The sequence below is a fragment of the Hippopotamus amphibius genome, chromosome 12 (assembly GCF_030028045.1).
Source record: "Hippopotamus amphibius kiboko isolate mHipAmp2 chromosome 12, mHipAmp2.hap2, whole genome shotgun sequence".
In the NCBI taxonomy this organism is placed as follows: Eukaryota; Metazoa; Chordata; class Mammalia; order Artiodactyla; family Hippopotamidae; genus Hippopotamus; species Hippopotamus amphibius.
In genome coordinates this window covers 24,336,581-24,358,802 of record NC_080197.1, presented here as the reverse complement: position 1 = coordinate 24,358,802, position 22,222 = coordinate 24,336,581, and the positions used below count along the sequence as shown (strand labels likewise).

The window sequence follows — 22,222 nt, the reverse complement described above, 5'->3', positions numbered from 1 at the left end:
ACCATTGCTTAGAACAGTAAAAAAAAACCTGAGACAGCTTAAAGGTCTATCAATTAGGTGGTGACTAAGTTAATTATGGTACTTAGTCAACAGAATGCCAAGTAGCAGGTAAATAAACAAAGCAGAAGTATATTGGTGTCATATGAAAAAATAAAATTGCAAAAAAAAATGGTAAGAGTATAACCCCCATTTTAAACTTCAATTGTATGTGTATAAACAATAGATTTAAATACATATATAAAATAAATACACACGTAAAAAATGGGAGACATACCAAATAAATACAACTTTTAAGTACACCTCAGAGGAATGGAATATAGGTGACAATTTTACATACTCTTATACACTTCTGTATTGTTTCAATATATTATACAGTTTATTTTGGATTTTTTAAAGGGACTCATTAGCTTTTTTCTCCAATCCACACCTCATGTTCTCTTGACAATTCATTCTAACCCCAAGTCTCTACACCTTCACTTCAACAACTTCAGGCCCCATTATTTCTTGCCTCCTCCCTGGTTTTTCATCCTTATCAGTGCTCTACTTAGTCATCCTTGATGCCAGCTTTCAGAAAGTCTCTAACTAGAAACCCTGTATAGCTGCTCATGGCCCTTAGGTTCAAAACCTAACTCCCTAGCACAGCCACCTTGCGGCACAGCTCTAGAGGGCCCATCTATACAGAATTAAGTAATTGTGTAATATGATGACCCTGCATCTGTAATTCAACCTTCAAAGCTCTTCTCAGACTGTTCTACCTCCTGCTGTTTCACCACCTACCCAACTAGTCATCCAAAGCTCTTTCTCATTCCTCAAACACACACACACACACACCCCCACCCCCACCCCCAATACCTCTGACTTTCCTGCCTAGCAAATGCCTTGTCAACGATGGTTATGCTATGACATTATTCCTTTATGAAGTCTTGCCCACTTCCCCCAGGTTGGATTTCTCTCTCCTCTGGATGACTGCAGTGGTTTCTGCACCAGTTTTTGTGGGCGTGTGTGCACATGCATACACACACACACACACACAGTGCTTATTATCCAAACAGAAACCAGCTCATGCCATTTCTCTGCTTTAAAACTCTGGAATGGCTTCCCAAAACACTCAAAATAAAATCCAAAGTTCTTACCATGGTCTACAAGGCCCTGCAAGACCTGACCCTCACCTAACTAATCATCTAGTCATGCAAGTACGTTCCAGCCAGGTTTCAGTTCTGATCCATATACACTCAACATCAATCTCATTCCCCATCTCAGGGCCTCTGCACTGTCTTCCCCCACATACACTCCAGAAAATAAATAAGCTGTCTTAGAATAGGAACTATGTCTCATTTGCCTATCTCTACATGTACAATACCTACAACAGTACCTACCCCATAGTAGGTACTCAGTAAATAATGAGTGACTTAACGCCAAAACCACTGCATCAGAATTTTTACTTTGTCTGTCTGCCCTCATAATCTGGGCTCCTTGGAACTAGGGCTAGCTATTATTTCTGTATCCCTAATACTAGTGCTTAGTTAGTACTCATAACCATTTACTGATTAAATGGTAAATGTGTTTTTGCTTAACTCAAACCTTCATGCCTTTTCCATTTGAACTAATGCCCAGCAGTAATGTTGAAGTTTATTCTTGTACAACTAAGCTTTAAAATTTAAATGCAGGACTCCTAGAACTCAATGTTAAATGATAGTCAATTAAAAAATGGGAAAAAATTGATCTGATACTTCATAAAGGAAAACATATGAATTGGAAATAATCAAAGGAAGTGATCGACAGCACTAGTTATCGGGGAAATACAAATTAAAACCACGAGATACTATTACATACCCATCACAATAGCCAGAAGTAAAAAAAATGACAACACCAAATGTTCACAAGGATGTGGAATTCTCCTACGTTGTTAGTGAAGGCATTAAATGTACCACTCTGACAGTCTGGCAGCTTATCAGAAAACCAAACACCTAGCCCGAGAGCAAATACACGCTAGATTTTTATCCAAAAGAAATGAAAACATTATGTTCACAAAAAGATTTGTACATGAACGTTCATGGCAGCTTTATTCATAATAGCCAAAAATTTGAAACAGCCCGGGTGTCTATCAATACAAGGATAAACAAACGATAATGTTTGTATATGAAATAAAAAACTACTCAGCAAAAAGGAAGCTATTAAAATCTGCAACATGGATGAACAGGAACCATAAAATGCAATTACACTTTATAAAGTTTTGAGACAGGCAAAACTAATCTATGGTGAAAACATTTCACAATAGTGGTTGTTCTTCCCCCGTTCCCCCGGGGGGTGGGGGGCAGGTATTCACTGAGAAGAGGCAGAAGAGAACTCTAGGGAGAATGTAAATTCCTTACCTAGACAGGAATGTGAGTCACAGGTGAATCTATTTCCATCTAATGATACACTTAAGGTATATACATCTTACTGCATGTAAATTTTATTAACCTCCTCCCCAAAAGCCATAAACAAACATTAAACTCAAGATAAGGCATACTGAAATGTTTATGGGTGAATGCTTGCAACTTCTTCGAAATGCACCAAAAATTAAAATGGTTTGCTGAATGGACAGAAGTAGCAAAACAAATATAGGAAAATATAAACTGTAGAATTTAAATAGTGGATATATGGGAATTTACTGTATAATTTTTTCAACTTTTCTGTATGTTGAAAATTTTCATAATAAAATGTTGGGGGAAAATTTAAATGGACGACTACAGGTTTATCCCTGATAAAGACTTTGTTGTGGGTCTTCCCTGGTGGTCCAGTGGTTAAGACTCTGAGCTTGCACTGTAGGGGACTCAGATTGGATCACTGATCAGGTAACTAAGATCCCACATACTGTGCAGCACAGCCAAAAAAAAAAAAAGTGTGAACTAGAAGAGCATTAGCAGTAGTTAACTGTGGTGGTAAGATTACAGGCAACAACTGGAGCTGCTGCCCTTCCCCTCACTCCATAACGTCTCAAAGATCCCAAAAAGAGATGCTTTTGGTCTGGACCAAACACAAGCAGAGGGTCAGGAGCTTCCTCCTGTGCTAGGCTTCAATTTCTGGTAGACTAGAGCATTCTTTTCTAATCTGTTACTATTTCCACCAGTTTCTCCAAAGCTGGTCCTATTCTTTTTTCAGTTTCTTCTCTGCCCAGACTAAAACCCCAACCAGAATACTGTGGGCCCACATGTGCCTCAGTAGCATATGGGGCTGGATTTCATTCTGACAGTTCAGAGCTCCCTGGATAACTACCCTTTTTTCACAAATCTTTTACTTTCTTGTTGGAATTAGTGACTCATAAGCAAATCTTTATAATGTGCAGTTTTCTACCCTTTGAGTATTCCCTTTAAATTACCTAATGCTTGGGATTATTAATCTCTCCTAAATCCCGTTCATCTCCTTTAAAATTTACCTCCAAGCTACCTCTGGATGTCTTCCGTAATTAAAACTAGTTCAAATCACTCTTCTGTCCCATATCCCTTTAACAGCTACATATTTCACACCAGCCTCATTTACTTTTCATCTAGTGTCATTAATCTCATGGGATTTTCAGCATCCTTTATAGGACTGGAATTTTACAAAATTTTATTATCATATATTACATTTAAGTGACTCAATAAAAGAGGAATCTCAGAATTTTTTTCATTTATTTTTGTAAAAGAGAGCTGGCTATACTCGCGAGATCTTTGTGCGCTGTCTTCTGAATCAGCATATCTTGCCTGGATGTAATAGTCTCCTTCTGGTCTCCCCATTTCCACTCTCAATCCCTTCCAATCTGTTTTCTATGTTGAAGTCAGAGATCTTCCCTGACTCCAACCCAACAAAACCCAGCTTTTCATAAACCTATCAAAATGTGTAACTTACTTGCTTATTATCTATTTCCCCTACCAGATTATAAATTCAACAGGGTAGGGACCAGATCTATCTTATTTCCATTCCAGTGACTCATACAAGCAGGTGCTTTATAAATAACTGCTGAATTAATGCTAAAAGAAAGGAATGATAATCCAAAGATCCTCAGAAATAACCCAAATCTAGCCCTGGCCTGCTGCTGAATCCATCAAGGGAGAAGTGAGCTTTCTAGGAACATACGAATATGAAAGACTAGTTTGTTCTCTCCTCATGCCCACAATCCACACCTTTCCATTTGGGAAGTTGCAAATGGAAACAACTAAGTATTCAACACCAACCTTTTTTGCTTTTCCTTTCTACCCCTTGGAGTCTCATTCTCTTCACTTGCCCTCGTAGGTTGCTTTCCTCTGCTTACCTCCATCACCAGCCAACCTTAGTGTTTCCAAAGCCTCATACCCTGACAGGGCACTTTCCCCACTGTTCCTTAAAGAAACTATACACACTCTCATTTTTATAACTTAAAATTCACAAAATGTCAGAAATTAAAAGGAACTGTGTGATCATCTTATCCAAGTTCCTCAATTCAAGGCAGAGAGGGAAGATGTGATCTGGCTAAGGAGACATACATGGTTAAATAAAATGAGGACTAGAACTCAAATATGCTGACTCCCACCTAGTCTTAAGAATTTGGACTATAGTTACAGCTTTCTCTACTGAAAGACCCTTCCTTCTTATATTTAATAGCAATCTGATGCAGTGGGCAAGAGTATGAGGTCTGCAGTGAAGTGACCAGTCTCCAAGAACTGGCTTTACTTCTTTCTAGCCACAATGAGATACTACTACACACCCACCAGAATGATGCCTTACCTATGTAATTTGGGCAAAATTTTTACTAAGCCTCAGGTTCCTCAGGTGTAAAGTGGGGGATATTATCTGTTTCTAAAGATTTATATAAATAATGTATGCAAGATGCTTAGGACAGAGTCTGATACTATTATTACCAGTAAGTGTTAGCTATTATTATCCTTCAAGTCTAGCTCTCATATGCTCCCCTTTTCATGATCTTTCCAGCACTCAACAACCACTCATTCTGGACTACTATACTCAATCCACACCACAAATGTACCCTGTCAATGTTTCCAGCTCCTTGCCTGTCAAAGACATGACAAGCTTCTTTAGAAAAGATGCTGCTTCAGTATGTCACACAGCACAGACCTGAGCACATAATGGGAATTCAAAACACCTGAGGAAGGCTTGCAGCAGGGAGCTGGACCAAGCTTGTATAATTTGCAAGAGAGAATTGTAAAGGAATTTTGTAAGCAAGTGGCCTTAAGTTTTAAACCACAGAAATTGGGCAAATGCTAAAAATAAGGCTTCCCTTCCCCCAGAAGCTAGCCAGTTTACTAGCATATGACTGTTGATAGGGAACCTCACTCTCTGTCAATAGGAAGTAACTCATCCTTCATTTTCTTTGGCTTCCCCTCCCCTGCCTCAGGAGATTCTAACTTGGCTCTTCACAAATCCAAGAACAGATCTTTCCTCCTGGATCCAGCTGGATCCAATTCAGTGCCAACTGAGCTGAAACTCATCAGTCCTTCACGCGCAGGAGTTATACTGCCTTCCTCCATTCCCAAAAGCCTAAGAAGGCAAAGTACCAGACTTCAACCCCATTTCCAGGCTGTGAGGAAGAACAGAGCACCCATCTCTATCACTCATTCACAAACCAAAGCCATGCTCTCACTCCTGTTGCCTACCTTGGCACGCTGGAGAAGCTCAGATGCTGGATCAAATCTTGAAAACCAATCAGGAAATTCTCCACAGGTTCCCAATGGGGAGAACACCACCCATGAAGTACTCTTTTCTCATAAGGTTGAAAAGACAAACTGCGCCCACCACCACCACTCTTTTTCTCCCTCTCTCCCTCAAGGAACATGCTGAAGGCAGACAAAGTACCTCTACCCCTGCCTCTCCCTCTATAGCTCAGGAACTCCCAATTTAAATCCGCAGCCTCAAGGACAGTCCTCTGAGGTCACAAACTGAACCAAATATGCAAATCCTTACTACAAAATTACACATTCTTTACTCATACATATGATTAAGGGCTACTAAAATTGTGCTTATAAACTAAATCTTAAGCAATAATTTGATTTAGATCCATATAATACTACGAAGTCTGGCTGCCATGCAGTATGTGGCAATACTAGAAAGCTTAACATGTGCATGTTAACACAAAGTAAAAAGTAGGAAAATAACAGTATAGTAAATCGTCACAGGGTTTCCCATCCCGCTATATTCTACAAAGGTCAAAAAAGTTTGGAAGCCACTGATCCAACTCCAATGTCCCAAAAAGACTTATCCAAAAATGGACAAATCCAACCTGTGTCCAACTTTCCAAAGGGAAGCTAGCTTGAGGAGAGAATTAGATATGGGGAAGGAAGCAAACCAAGAAGGAACACATGGCCTTCAACCAAGGTGGAAATGTACTGGAGTAGAAATTTTTCTCCTCATGACTTTGTGCTTAAACAAAGCCTCCACCTTCTTACTTCAAAATAAGCGTTTGGAGCACTGGCACAAGGCTGGAGCCCCTTCCCCGGCCGTCTTGGGACCCATGACAGAAGAGTGTTGCCAGAGGCCAAAAGTCAGGGAGAGGCGGAAACAACTGAAGAAAGGAGGGGCTCTGCCTCTGGAGTCATGCAGACAGATGACTGAATAATCTCTGTTCACCCCTTATCAGTGAGACTTTGGGCAAGTTATTTTGCTTCTCTTTGCCTGGATTTCTCCATCTGTAAAGTGGGGATAATAATAATGCCAACTTTACAGGGTTATTAAATACAGAGAATTAAATAGGGCTAACCATGGAAAGTGTCCCCTGCCTGACCCAGCATAAATGCCCTACGTGTTAACCGCTCCTCTCTTCAGTGCTCATAAATGGATCCTTTGACAGTATCATTATCTACTTGGTGGTTGATGAGACACCCAGGAGGAATGCCTTGTCTACCTGCTCCAGAGGACCGAACTGGCAGGAAAGGAACAAACTCCAGAAAGGGAAATGAAGACCCTTCCCTCTTTTCTCTCCTAATGAAATTCTCAAGTTTAAGTTTGGAACTGCTATCATATTCAGAAAAAGCAATAGAGCAGGAGCCAGACCAAAATTTTTAGTTCCACTGGCCTCTCTTTTAAGGTTCAAAGCAACTACAGATTTCCAGAAAGAAACAAAATGGATGGGTTCACAGAATCACAGAAATTTAAAACTGGATATAATGAGATTATCTAACTTAATCCCATTTTGTTAATTAATCCCACTAATCCCACTGAAGACAGAGAAAGGAAATAACTAGTCCTGGGACACACAGTAACTTGGATGAACCATGACTCGATTCCCTGAGGATGTGATTTCCACCCATTTTACCAACAGCTCACACCTTGTAATCCAGTTCAATCTGAAGTTCACTTGGCCACTAAAAGAGCAGTGAGGCTCATGTGGCCTCTTTCCATGATTTACACGAACCTTGTACACAGATCAAAAATAATTCTGCATCCACCACACATTTCCCTATTTGTCTGCCAAGGCAAAGGAATCAAAGGAATAAACTTTAAATATCAAGCACAAACACAGCAAATAAAGTAGAATTTGCCTCAGGAAAATGTGATTTATACCAAAATTTTCAAAGAACACCTACTGGGCAGCCACCTCTGCCCTCATCCTGCCCTGCTGGAATCTATATATTTAATCTATGTTCTTTAAATGAGACAACTGCCTCTCTATTGCCTGCAGTGTCTAAGACAACAGTACTGGACCACCTTCCTCAGCATCTCCAGGGCAAGGGCATCAACAAGAACTTGTGCATTTCCAGTGTGCAATGTGATAAACAAAAGGTGCTGAATTAATGAGCCAAAGCAGCAGACCAGAGACCTTGAGGGGGAAAAAAAAAAAACATACCTACTGTTAATAATGCAAGCCCCCTCACTGGAATAAATTTACTTGGGATATATGGGAGATCTTAACATGGGCTGATCTTCAGAATTCGTATGTTAGGGAAGTTGAGAAATTAAAGAGAGGATTTCAAAAATAAAGACACTACATTACAGACACACACCAATTTGCCCACTTGCCATTGTGGATGGGGTGCAGGGGAAGAGGGGAGAGATTCTAGTTCTGTGGCTGCTTATGGTGCAGAATTAGTAATTTGACAATACTAGTTAACCTCCAGTGTGGCCCATAAAAAAGGTAACTGAGGCAAGTTCTCAAAAACAAAACAAACCTGCAATTACAACAGGAGGGGTAAAGGTTAGAAGGAATGCAACAAAAATTGAACACCCATAAGTGAAGAAACAGCTGAAAGAGGCAGCAGAACTAAGAGAGAAATGACAGGGAATAACTTTTTTAATATTCTAAATCTGTGCTATCCAAAAGGGTAGCCCCTAACCACATGTGGCTATTGAGCACTTGAAATATGCTTACTTCAAATCACAACGCACTGTAAAACATTCACTGAATTTTGAAAATTTAGTACAAAAAAAAATTTAAGATAGCTCAAAAATCTTATATTGAGTATATGCTGAAACTGCAACATTTAAGATATACTGGGTTAAATTAAATATATTCTTCTGTAAAATTTTTATTGGAGTATAGTTGCTTTATGATGCTATGTTAAATGTATTCTTAAATTTCACTTGTTTCTTTTAACCTTTTATAAATGTGACCACTAGAAAATTTAAAATGACATCAAGTGATTCTTATTTCTATTGGATAGTGCTACCTAACAAGGAGATCTCCAAAAATCAGACACGGAAGAGAAAATCTGCTGCTGCATTGTGCATCTACAGTTGTACTGTTCAATACAATAGCCACTAGCCACACACAGCTATTCAAATTTAATTACCATATTAGTGCACGTGAGAACATTTCCACTGGAGAAAATTTATTGGACAGTGCTGGTCTAGAAGAATAAGAACCCAAATCAATCTAAAACCACAAAGGAATGAATTTCAGGTACACAACTATGCATATAAGTGGTTAAATTGATGGGGAAATTCATGTAATTCTGAGGTATTTATGAATGTCTTCTTAGAGCATTTGTTTATAAAGTGTTATCTTGCAGCTAGTCAAAAGATTATTAAAAAGATAAAAGGTTCTATCCCTCTGCTAGGCCAGGATATCCCTAGAATCAACCCTTGCCTTGCCTTGCCTGCCTGCCTGCCCTGCAGACCATTCAGCTCAGTCATGCCACTTAGGCTGCCAGAAGCTAAAGCTATCCTGTTATGGGACAACTTTAAGAGCTTTCAGGACAGGCACAATTTTAGATACTGCCACTGTGCTCCCTCACACACTCATTTCATTTTACTAAACTAACAATATTGTGTCCCCAAGAACACTGGTTAGAGATCACACCTTCCCTCGGCTTACACATAAGGCTTCCATTATGCTTATTTCTGTCTGACCATTTAGCAACTGGCCAGGAAACCCTTTATCTAGTCCTGTGGGTCATGAGTATACTCTTGTACATACACAAGTACTTACTTCTATTATTTAAGACTAAAGTTTTGAAGAACAGACATCGTTTTTTACTTCCTTTTTCAACACAATGTGTAAGTGCTAGGTGTACAACACCGCTCAAAACATTTAATTAGCACAGGTTACAACTATGGCCAAGCTGTACAGCCATGTGAAACTGTCCTACTTCACTAAGTAAAAGATGCATTAGTCTTTCCACCACTTAAGTCAGATTTATAGCAGAGGGATCCTGCTGGGTCCACACCACAGAAAGGAGTTATGTGTAAAGGACACGATGCTTTCTGTATTGCAACCCAACATGTGGGGAAGTGTGGAACAAAAGAAAGATCAGGAAATAAGCAACAGGACCTGTTAATATGATTTAAGAGCCCCTTAAGCAGCTGAACTTCTTTACCCTTAAGACTTTCCCACTCTTCAAGGACTTAAGTGACTTGTAGTACAATGGTTGTTACATCTGATGTGTAGCACAAATGCATAAGTGACAAATCTTATTTCACTAATCAAGAGCCGTGAGTGAACTCATACACACACCCCACCCCAATTAGGAGGTTAGGGCTACAGAGACAGCAGTGAGGGGGCTTCAGTCTAAATAAAACTCATACTGCTGGTTACCAGCAGGCTTACTATATATATAAGCAGGTAAAAGGGGAAAACTGACAACATCAAAACAGAGAGGGAATTAAACACCAAGGGGCAGTCTGTTTGAACAGAGCATAGCTCATTATATTGTAATATTGGGCTGTGTTATGCTTATTCAACATCTTTGACTCTGTTCATATTGAATTATGTTCTCTTGCTGGTCATAGCTCTTATTTTCCCGAAATAGTCACCTCCTCCTCTCAACATGAAATGGCAAGCCATCAGCTAACTAGGAAAAATGGCATGAAACTTAAGTCACTAAAATCAGAGTCCAGATGTCCAGAACAGCTAGCGTGCCAGCTCCAATGCTCTGCTGCGCTATTTAGCCACTTCTCTACAGCTGGTGTGTGCTTTGTCTCTATGACCTAATGCTCAACATTTTCACTGGGGAGAGGGCCCTGGGACTCTTGACAGAATTCAAGGAATACTGGTAATAAGCACTACCTTCCTGTCACCAGAGTTTTAGAGTGCTGCCCTTCTGTCCCCGGGGCTGCAATGTTTGCATCAGGTGGCTTTTTGCCCCTTCAGTAGTAGAGCAATAAGTAGAAAAGTAATGCCACCTTAGTTGCTTGTTGCTAGTTATGTTGATCCAGAAAAGGAGCCATATTCTAGGGATGCTTGTGAGATCCTCTGGCACAAAATAGCTCAAGGCACCAAGAACAAATCCAGGAATAGCACAGTAAAGAATTAAGATGTACATGAGCAGGTACCAATAAGAGATGAGCTTGCTTATTTGCTGAACAGAAGAGTTCTCCCAGAAAAGTCACTACAGCATCAGAGAATTGTGCCACCAACAGAGTACACTCTTTCTAGAACATTGTACAGTAAGTCAATGTGATCTACAGATTTTATGCTAAAAAGACAAAACTGCTATCAAGCAATTTCTTTATTAAAAAGGACAGCCCTAAGTTTGGATTCTACCATATCCTGTAAAAGCTCTACTTTTGTGGGGTAAGGAGAATGGTGGCAAGGCACACAATGGATAGATTATGTGCTCTAAACCAGTGGAAAAAAGACAACAATGAATTACAGAAGTTGAGTGATCTCTCCCGAGCAAGAAAAGGAGACATATTAGCAGACAGTCCACCCCTTTAAGATGGTAAAGGCCATTCTGGACATCCTTAGGCAGCTGATTTCACTCTGTGATTTTTCATATGCTTAGTCAAACTCTCATAATTTTAAAAACAGCTCAGCGACTACCTGGAATTAATTATGTCTAGTCTAAACCTCTAAAACAAGTTGGGTATTTAAACTCAAATGCAGGCTAAAACTTTCATGATAAAGATAAAAGTTACAAACATTTTTCAAGAGTTTTGGTTAAAAGGAACAGCCCACTAATTTCTCTGTAAATCCAATCCAGATTTTTTTTTTTAAAAGAGACTCTGTGGAGTTTATGGAAACTTTTTATTTGCTACTTTGTTCAGTAGAAGTTGAACAAACGTGGAAAGGACAAAACCAAAGCATCAATGTCAGAAAGCAGCAATATTTTTTGATTTCTCTTCCCTCTTCCCCACCTCAAATACCTCACATACTAATGCAAAAACAAATAAGTAAACAAAAAAGAAAAACAAAGCTTTAAAAGTATGTGCAGCTGACAATGTATTCTGAAGATTTCTTTCCCATTTCCTAAAGTAATCAGTTTGTAAAAAACAATTCACAACCCCTTTAAAACTCCTTTTGTGAAAAGGAGCATCTGTTTCCAGTTCTTTCTGAGTCCACATAACGAAGTGGCTTGCTAGCAAAACACACATAAGTCTGAAAAGGCAGATACCACAGATTTGACCTAGAATCAAGATTCCTCCCTGCAGTTCCAGATATCTTCTTTCCACACTTCAGCATTAGCAGTCAAGGATAAGCAACAATTGTTACCTTCAAGATCACCAAAGCCACCTTTCCAAAGGCACAAAATATTTTCAGGAGTTTTTAAAAAACCCCAAAATACCTTGATGGTATAGCTCAGTAGAGTACTCATGTATAGTTAAAGCATTAAAAGCATCAGCCTGTTTTATTTCGTGACAAGTTTATTGAACAGTATTCAAGACTTCATCTATATAAACAAAAATCTCTGCTGAATGAAGCCAAGGCAGTATTTGCTGGCAATGGTGTGGCCATATCGGCAACGAGTCATTTTATTGTGTTTGGTTTCTAAAGTTTGGACTACTATAGAATTGCCAGTAAAACAATTTGAATGTTTGCAATAAAATAATTTTTAAAAATGATTTTTAAAAGAAATCATTTTTAAAAGTGATCACTGCCAGAAATTCTTTCCAGATTTGACTAGCAGCAACTTTACGTCTTCTTTACTCATTTTTAAAGTGTTCAACTGATGAGTGGATTTATTTTTAAACACTTGACCCACACCTGTACACAATGACAGAATCCAATAAAAGGGAATTTGAGTTTAAGGCTTTCGTGCATCCTTATTTTTATCCAAGGTATTTCCACCCCAAATGTATGTTTGCTTACTTCCATACACAGCCCTAGATTTTCATCCATTGGATTAAGACTGACCTAATTACACTGAATATTACTCTCTGAAATTCTGAATAAAGTTTCCTTATGGAATTTCCACTATCAATGCTTTGACAACTTGGAGCACAAGGCTAGAAACGACATTTCACTTAACAGTGTTGCATTAAAAAAAAAAAAAAAGCCACTAATAATTATACATCCAAACTACAGTAGAAACACAGAACACACCTCCAAAGTTTGCTTACAAACTAAATGTTTCACTAAAGTTCAGGAAAAGTTTACAAGTTTGCTTATTTATAAAATACATTTTGTAGATTTCTCTAACCCTTTAAACTAAAAAAACAAACAAAAAAATGGGAGGGGGAAGTTTAAACCTAACGTAAAAGTTTCTCTTCTATTAATGTCAGAGTCACCAAAAACAGGCAATAAAATTTACACATAAGAATGAAAATATCATGATAGTGTTTACAAATACACACCACTTTGAAGAAAGCTTTACAAATCCTTCATACCATACAAAGCAAATGAGAAAATAACGTAAATTTTCACCCCAAACCTAGTTCTTATGAGAAAATTTGCAGGAAGAGAGGTATGAGTAGTTTCACAGAACACATTTTCAAGAATTTTTTAAAAACTCAAACTCCAATGCCCAGAACAAGATGAACAGTATGCTTAGCAGTTAGCACTATGTTAATAAGTCTCAGATACACAAAAATCAAGTTCCAGAGGGCAAAGCATTTAATTACATTTCACAACAAGAGAAGCACTGTTGTGATTCAACCAAATATGAAACACAATTCTCTCCAATTTCTACACAAACCACTATTTTCTTAATTTATTTAATTTGATGAACAATGAAGTCAAGTTTTCCTTTCCAGCATTTATCTAAAATGTAGAAATAACAAAGTAGTTGCAATAAAGTATATGAAATATTTAATAAGAATGTATGAACACATAACCAAAATAAATTGTGAAAAAAGATAAAAAGACTTTCATCTTCAAACAACCCATTTTTCTAAAATGAAAATAGTCAGCTTTCCAATGGGGAAAATAATCTGCAGTTGAAATAAGATTCCCAAGCAGCGCTGAAGTTTTCTGCACTCTGTCTTTGGAATGAAAAATGATTACTTTTAACAGAAAACTTAAATTGAACAGCATATACAAACATCATATTGCTTTTTTAGTTGAGGAGGCAATATCTAGTGATCTATCAAAGCAAATTTGTATTCGTGAATTACCAAGACCTACAACACAGCCATTTTTTCTTTGAAAGTCTAAATAATCCTTTCCCTAAACAAAAAATCCTGTACCGTCAATCCTCTAAGATTGTAGTGATGAAAAGGCTTTCCAAATCTTATCACACAAATGAAACTGTTGCCACTCTTAACTCTAAATTACACGACGCTATATTTCAGTGTTCCACTGAATTGCAACACCAAAAAGGCACTATTCTTCTTCAACAGAAAATACTTTTAAAAGGCTGACCCCTTTGTAAGTACAATGATTTGCAGGAAATGTTGGGGATGTTTCAAACCAAGACAGAGGCCCATGTAAAAGACAAATTTGTTTTTCATGATATCTCACCAATCTCCCATTCCATGTTTATAATATAATGTGACACGTCTTTAGTGCATTTTAACTAAGAAGAAAAGTAACTATAAGTAGAGCCTTTTGTGGCAGTGAGCAGGACGTTGTAAGGCAAATGTTTTCATGACAAGGACACTCACCAACCAGAACCCATGTGGTCCTCCTGCCTTAGTGTCCTGAATGCCAACGAGTATGAAAGGGCAAGGAGTCTCAATTCCCTCCCCTCTGGCAGCTGCACTTATACTCTGTATAAAGAATTTTTGTAACCAGGCTCCTGATCAAACAACCAGACCAAAAAGCCTCCAAGTAACAGGATTAAATACATATCAATCTATGGACCAGCTTAGGGATCTCTTATTCTATAACACTACTGCTAACAAAGCTAACAATTTCAACTTCAATTGTAAAGACCTATATGTAATAATGCTTTCTTATGAATGGGCCCTTTTTGTTTAGTTACAGGTCAAAATTTCACATAAATCTGGGACAGAAGGAAATTGCCAGAACACGAATCCATCTTGGGCAGGACTTCAAATCAGGCATCTTAAACAATGATTATTAAAAGTGGTTTCTAATTTTCGATGCCATCCAAACAACATGGACAATTTTTAAACTGACTAAACTAAAACTTGGCGGTCAAACCAAAAAGGCTCTGGTAGGTAGAGGACTCCATATTTTATTTTTGTGGCAAACGTCTTATCCACACAGTTTTAAGTGTGACATCAGAAATCAAATTTCAAGGTTATAGCATAAACCAAGTGTGGAGTTTCATATTAGAAAAACAACAACAAAACAATTCTGCTCATTTACAAATGAGTCAATTAGGCAAACAAAGCAGCAACTTCAGAAGCAGGACTGTCTATACAGCAAGAACCCTCAAGAAGCAATAAAGGTACATACAGTGAATCTGTATACAGAGATTTTATTCAGTTTTAAAAGAAAATGAGGACTTTAGACAAAGCTTTGACCCTATAACAAAGCAAATCTGTCCAGCTTTAAACCAAATTTCAAGAGTAGCCAGCTTCTATTTTTCAGCAGCTGGCAAGAGCACCCTTAATGAGCTCTAGTGACATTTCTATTTTCTTCATCCCATATGGTATAAAACAAAACCAATCTAGACTCCTTGATAAGCTTTATGTGGTCATTTGTGTTTTACAAATGGTTTCTCTAATGGTATGCCAAGATCATTTTTGTGTTCTCTCCGGACAGCTTTACTGTAACACACAGCAATGTTTATCCTGGTAGTGAGTCTTCTGTAAACAGTCAACCAATGCTCTATGTTATGGAAACCAATCTATATGCAATTGAAACAATCCACAGGTTCTAACCTGGAAACACTAGGAAAACAATCTGAATGCATTAATCACAGCACTATGAAGACTATATCTACCCTATGAAGAACTGATGTGAACAGCTACCCTAATACAAGTTTTACTTTCCTAGAGCCAATAGGTCTGTCATTTAAGTCAATGACAGCAGCTGTGGCTTCATCCCGAGATTCAAAAGCCACCATAGCTTCGCCTGTGGGCATACCTTTTTCATTGTATTTTAAACACACTGAACCTGGGATCACTTGATAGCCATAAAAGAAATCTAAAATCTCATCAATAGACACAGTGAAGGGCATGTTCTGTACTTTAATTATTGTTGGTCCTGGTTTTCCAGAACTAGATCCAAAGCCAGGAGGACCACCAATGTGGATTGGGCCAGGGCCAGGGCCAGGGCCAGGACCAAATGCTGGAGGCCCACTCAAATGCCCAGGGGCATTTCCAAGGCCAGGAGGGCCACTTCCAAAGCCAGGGGGGCCACCTAAGCTACCAGGGCCATTTCCAAAATTCTGAGGGCCCCCTCCAAATCCTGGTCCACTTAAATTATTTGGTCCACCTCCAAAACCTGGTACATCCAGTCCTAGACCAGGCAAACCACTATTTCCAACTGAAGGCATTCCAGGCCTACCATCACCAAAGGCCCCTCCTAATCCTGGAGGAGGGAGTGGTGGTCCAAAGGCATTTGACCCACCAAAATTACCAGGAAAGTTAAATGGAGGCCCATTGTTGGCCTCCTTAGATCCTACTGTCAAGAAGGCATGCTCTTCACCTCCTGCACCGGGTATTCCCACACCGGGCATTCCAGCACCAGGCATTCCCGCAGCAGGTATTCCTGCAGCAGGCATTCCTGCAGCAGGCATTCCCGCATTGGGCATTCCCGCACTGGGCAGTCCTGCACTGGGCATTCCTGCATTGGGCACTCCCGCACTGGGCATTCCCACACTGGGAATTCCTGGAACTGCAGGATTACCTGGCACAGGCATCTTTAACCCCTTTTTTCCTTGGGCAGGGGGATTTTTCTCAATCTCTCTCATATCTTCTAGAGTAACTACATGAACAAAAGCTTCTCTCCCATTAAGTTTTTTACGGTGTAAGCGTTCAGACTTACGTGCATCATCTTCATTTTTAAACTGAACCAATGCCTGTCCTAGACCTTGCCCATTGTTATCAACAAGAACATGTACAGCGTTTTCATCCACTGGGATTCCTTCTAGGAACTGGAGCACATCCATCTTGGTAATGCTGAAGGGAATATTTGTTATATGGGCACAGACTTTGGCAGAGGTGACGTCCCCCTCCGGATTTAACATCATTTCCCTCTGGTCATAGCTGAAGTTCTGCAGTCTTTTTCGAATCATATCTATCTTTTCTAGCATACCTTTCTTGGTAATTGGATGAACTTGAATAAAGCGATTGCCCATGTATTGTTTATGACGACACAGAGCAGCCTTATAGTCAGACTCATTCCTGAACTCTACGAAGCCTTCACCTGTTGCTTTCCCATTGGGTCCATAAGCAATATAAATACTATCTTCCACAATATCCAACTTTTTAAAAAAATCAATGACATGTTTGTTTTCTGCTTCAAATGGTAGCCCTTTCAAGTAAACACAAAAACCAGCCTCATGTGGTGATCTTGACCTTGACCTTTTCTGCCCACTGGGCGATTTTGACCTGGGAAGTGTCTGAGGAGGGGGATGGGTTTGTCCAGAAGGTCCTATACTTTGCTTAAACGTGATATGGCCTCCAGCAGCTACCCACTGTCTCTCTGTGGCAGGACTAACTTCCACATAGCGTTGAATCATCAGCATTCTGTTTCGCTTCAAAGCTTCAAATGTATCTTGAGGGGAGAGAAACTTAACCAATCCATTCCCATTATTTCGACCTACATGATCTTTCAACAAATGCACTGCATCAACACGGAGCCCATGGAAAAAATCTCTGACATCATTTTCCATTGCAGAAAAGGGCATTCCATGCACACTGACATACAGATCATCAGGGTTGATGGGAAGTGGTTTCACACTGCTTTGAGAGTTCATCTGGATAGGGTTAACAGGATTCAATGGACCCAGAAACACAGGGTTCAGGTTATTGTTCAGATTCATAGGTGCTCCAGAGCCATTCATTCCAGCAGGTAGAGGCGCCACAGGCGGCGGGTTCAAGGGTGGCATGCCTGATATGGGTGGCAGTGGGGTCATAGGTGGCACAGAAGGGACTGGGGGGATTGGGGGCACAGGAGGCACAGGAGGCAATGTAGGTACCGGAGGAGGAACTGGTATTGGGGGAATGGATGGCATCGGTGGCAAAGATGGCATCGCTGGGATTGGCGGAATTGGTGGAGGTGGGACTGTGTTCATTGGAGAGGCTGTGCTCGGAATGGTTGAGCTAAATGTTGGGCTCCCAAAGGAAGCCCCCATATTTGGAGGAGCCGTTCCTATGCTGGCTGTGGAGAATGTCTGTACATTTTTGTTGCTTTCATGAACAGAAGTGGCGGCAGTAACTACACTGGGTGAGGGATTATTAAAGTTGGGTACGGTCGTAGGCAAGTTTACCCTGCCACTCATTCCTGAACTAGGTGGCGGTCCTGATCTACTAGCATTTGCTGGTGGTATATCTAAGTTGGCAGTTTCAAAACGCCTACGACTCAGTTCAATCATATTCTGCATTTCCGTTTTACTACTCAACAACAGTGTTACTTTTGACCCTTTAATTGTACCACCTGTGCGCATCATACCAAGCCTTGCATCTTCATCAGTGGCAAAAACGATGAAAGCCTCACCCAGTTCACCCCCTACAATATGCACGCCCCCATCAGGGATGGTCAATCCAGAGAAGAAGTGGCGAATGTCCATGGTCCCCGCCACAATTGGGAGACCTTGCAAACGGATGACCACAGCCATGCTGCGCTGAAACCACACACACCTGCAGATGAGAAAAGGCAACGGCCAGGTCAGACTCCTGTTTATCACACCAAGTTTTCAGCTACAAGAACGACCATCTACCATATGAGGCCCTCAAGTATTCCCTCAAACTATCACAAGCAATGTCGTTTTTTATATTTGGATATCCTAAAAACTCAACATTTATGCCATTTACAATGTAAAACCCAATTTCAACATCCAAAAGGCATTAATTCTGAAAACAATTAGAAGTTCAGCCCCAAGACTCAAAAGTTTCAGGAAAAAAACAACCATAGGACAGGAAAATCACCAATTATATCATCATTCAGACCACTAATTATTCAATAAGATTTAAAAGGAATGTGTAAGTCAAATCAGGAAACAAAGTTTAACAATCTACAGAAGAAAACATACAAAGGATGTATCAAAGTTAATATTTAAAACTGGCTCAGCATCTTCCTTATAAACTTGACAACTCTGTAGAATTATCGGCATTTTGTATGACAATCTCACAACAACAGAAACAAAGCTGAAATAATAATGAATTTCAAATAATACTTAACACTATGCAGATTCAAGTCTCAAATGAGAACTGATTCCATCTTTCATAGTAGAATGAAACAGTTTTCTTTATTAAAGAAATAGATTTATTAAACAAAATGACATATGGAATTATATATTACATATAAGGTTAATACATACTAAGTATCCAAGAGAAATACTGAGTAAAATAGCCAAAATATTAGTTACTTGTAGTCATCACTCCAAAAAGTAGAACATGATTACAGTGCCATTCACCATGGCTGTTTTAATTAAAACTCAGGTCCAAAGACTCATTCTCAAACCCTCCATTTAATAAAAAGTCTTGTTTATCCCACAGGGGAGGGCTGATAATGAAAAAGAGGTATTTTTTTGTTTTTGAACTAGTGTACGAGCTTTATTCAACATAACTCCTGTGGAATTTCTGGGTACTCACTAATCTCTGTAGATAATGTCCATTTTGATATAATCAAAAAAGAAAAGTTTCTCCCAGACTTAAATAAAATTTCAGTTCATATGGATTCTAATAAATGCAAGGGCAGCTGTTTGTAAAGTGATCCAAAACAAATTCTTGCAACTGAAAAAAAATATTAATTTGAAACTTATGTGGTCAACAATATAGGATATTTTCCAAACCATTTTAAAAATCAACTTTTAAATATAAACCTATTAAACTGGCTCTGTGATCTTAGGGAAATTATAAATTATTTGAGCTTTGGTTTCATCACTTCTCAAACGAGAACATTAGAAGAGCAAAGTTTCCTGCTGCAACTGCTGAGAATTCTATAACTCCATTAAAGCAGTTTTTCAATGTCAAATATTACATGAATACTAATTTAAGGCAACAAAATCTCCAATTGTATCTCAATATGACAATTGCTGTACACAAAAGAGAAATATATTGTTTGGCGTTGACACTTTTCTCACACACACATACACAAAAATAAAAGCCACCTTCAAATTTAATCCAGAAAGATGGACTGACAAACAGAAAACGAAACCACATAAAATGCTAGAAATTTGGGAAGGGGCGGGGGAAGCGTTTCATTTTTGGTCTGCAAGGGTCAATAAGAAAAATTAATACTAAAAACATCACACCAACAGACTCTTTTGCCTTTATTTACTATTTAGCAGTCTATAAGAAGTTCATCAAGAAGGTTCTGATTCATTAAATCAAATTCTCACTCCTTACTAACTCTAGAATACTGGCTATACGCAAAGCATTTCGTTCAACTTCAAAAAATCTCTTAATCACTAACTGGGGGAAACATCATGGGTAATCTAGATCCCCAAAACTCGAGAGCAAGAGAGAGATGCTAGTTTGCATTAGGACAATAAAACGGGAATTTGATATGGTCCCAAGAATTAAACACAGGGATAAAGTGACATACACAGTTAAGTCTTCAAATCATTTGCTGCTGAGGGAAGGGATTTAGTGTAAGTCTGTACAAGGCATATGTGAAAACATGATATTAAAAGTCTGCCCAGATTACCATCTAGAAAAGGGCTGAGTAAACCAAAGCAGTGCACAAGACTTATTCATAAAGTCATCTAAAGAGGCAAAGTTTTTAGGTTCTGAAAAAGGTGAACTGAAGATTTGCTATTCTGCTACAAAGTACCTGTTTGACAGATGAGTCATTTCAACCTATCTTGCTTGAGCCTACCTTATTTATTTAACAAGAGGGTTAGATTCCAATCACTAAGGTTCCACCTAAAGTCAATTTGTACTCTACAACATATAACCCATTTTCCATACTTCTTTCACGAAGGAATATTAAAAAACCATACCAATAACAAGCATCCATATTTGTAGTTAGTCTAGAATGCTACTGAGGAAAAAAACAGCTACTTACTGCCGAGTAATCAGGAATTCAGCAGGGGAAATGCATCTATAGATAACTGACTCCCAAAGGAAGCAACCAGCTGTTCAAGACACCCAGTCCACCCCACTCCCATCCCTCAAATAAGCTTCTTAAAAACAAAAAACCACAATTCAGTTGTTACACATATTTTCATGTTATTTAATAATGTATCTCATTTTATTTTGTATAAAAACAAACCCTCTATGCAAAATCTCTTACCTGATAAAACAAGAGATGTATTTTCTTAACAAGAAGTAGAGGCCAAGTCAATCCTGTGGGCAACCAATTAAAACCAACTTTTAGACTGCAATAGAGAATAAATGGAGGCAAAAATCAATGCAGGAAACACAAAACACGCACAGGCCACACTGAACTGTATATTACGAAGGCGAGTCTGAAACCACCAGAGTACGGAGTACGTCATTACGATGTATTAGGGGAAAAAAAAAAGACATGTACCAAAATCCCACACGTTTATTATTTGGTACTGCTTTCTCTCAAAACATTATATATTTACAACATCAAGAATGAATCAATCGGAAACTAAAACAGTCATAAAGATCGGCTTCACGGTTGATAATTGCTTGAAATCACTTGAGGAGTAAACCAGTCCAGAAAATTCCATAACACAAGTCCAACTGTGACCTACTTCCTCAGGTTCCAACCAAAATTTTGATGAAAATGCACAAGTTCACACAGTAACAGTTCCTGGACAAATTAAGTCATCAATTCAAGGGTATTCATGGAAATTTACTGCAATTACTCTTTCAACATATTTTCCTTTGCACCAAAATAGCAACCGAACAACAAAAAAAACATAAATGAAGTGAAAGTTCTGGCCTATAAGGACTAATTCCTAGTTAAAACCACTAGAGTTCAAAATATTAAGGGAAAGTTCTTTTTTCTTCTAATACCAAAATGGTTCCAAGAAACTTGTTTAAAAAAAAAAAAAAAGCCCGGCATATTAAGAGTACTTCCAAAGTAAGAACAGGTCACTCATCTTTCACTGGAATTTCTCCCAAACTGGTGAAATTATAAACAATTCACAAGCAATTTATATGACCAAATGATTAGACAACTCAAAAGAGTAGAAGAAAACTGTCACTGTTAGGTATTAAGACTACCCATAGACGCCTACTGGAATAATGATGCTTATTTTTAACTATCTTTAAAGATCAAGATACCACCATTGAGCTTAATATTTATCATTAGAAAGTAAGACATATTCAAAAGTTTTAGTATTACTCCAAACTTTTCTAAAGAACAAGCTAAACATCATCTAGACAACCACTCAAATTACTAAAGAAGGGTGCGATTGTTTAGCCACAAAAAACTATGCTATATGTTATAAACAACACCTTCAGAAGCCAAGAGCATTGTGTTAATCTTTTAAATGCTGTACAATCGACCCTAATTAAATCTAGAATTTTAAGCCTTCATTTAAAAAAAAAAAAAAAAGCCACATCTAGTAGTTTAACTAACGGGTCACAAAGGGAAATGTAAAAACAGAAGAAAGTT

At 38.6% G+C, this 22,222-nt stretch overlaps 2 protein-coding genes across 11 annotated transcripts in view; both read right to left on the bottom strand.

Annotated features, from left to right (window-relative positions):
• Positions 1 to 22,222, bottom strand: part of CPNE1 (copine 1) — a 35,331-nt gene that overhangs the window by 8,854 nt on the left and 4,255 nt on the right. For 2 of the 10 annotated variants that reach the window (XM_057703955.1, XM_057703952.1), the window contains exon 2: positions 20,924 to 21,008. The exons of 4 other annotated variants lie outside the window; for them this stretch is intronic. Coding sequence is in view for 2 of the 6 variants with exons in the window: in XM_057703952.1 (XP_057559935.1) it covers positions 20,924 to 21,008 (85 nt within the window). In the remaining 4 variants the exon portion in view is untranslated. Of the gene's footprint in view, positions 1 to 16,507; positions 16,642 to 18,181; positions 18,320 to 20,923; positions 21,009 to 22,222 lie in introns of those variants that run through there. 4 more of the 10 variants (XM_057703956.1, XM_057703951.1, XM_057703957.1 and 1 more) reach the window with 4 other exon arrangements.
• Positions 14,987 to 18,302, bottom strand: RBM12 (RNA binding motif protein 12). The gene has a single exon (XM_057703949.1). It carries the CDS (start codon positions 18,300 to 18,302, stop codon positions 15,486 to 15,488), a length of 2,817 nt encoding a protein of 938 aa, XP_057559932.1. The 3' UTR covers positions 14,987 to 15,485.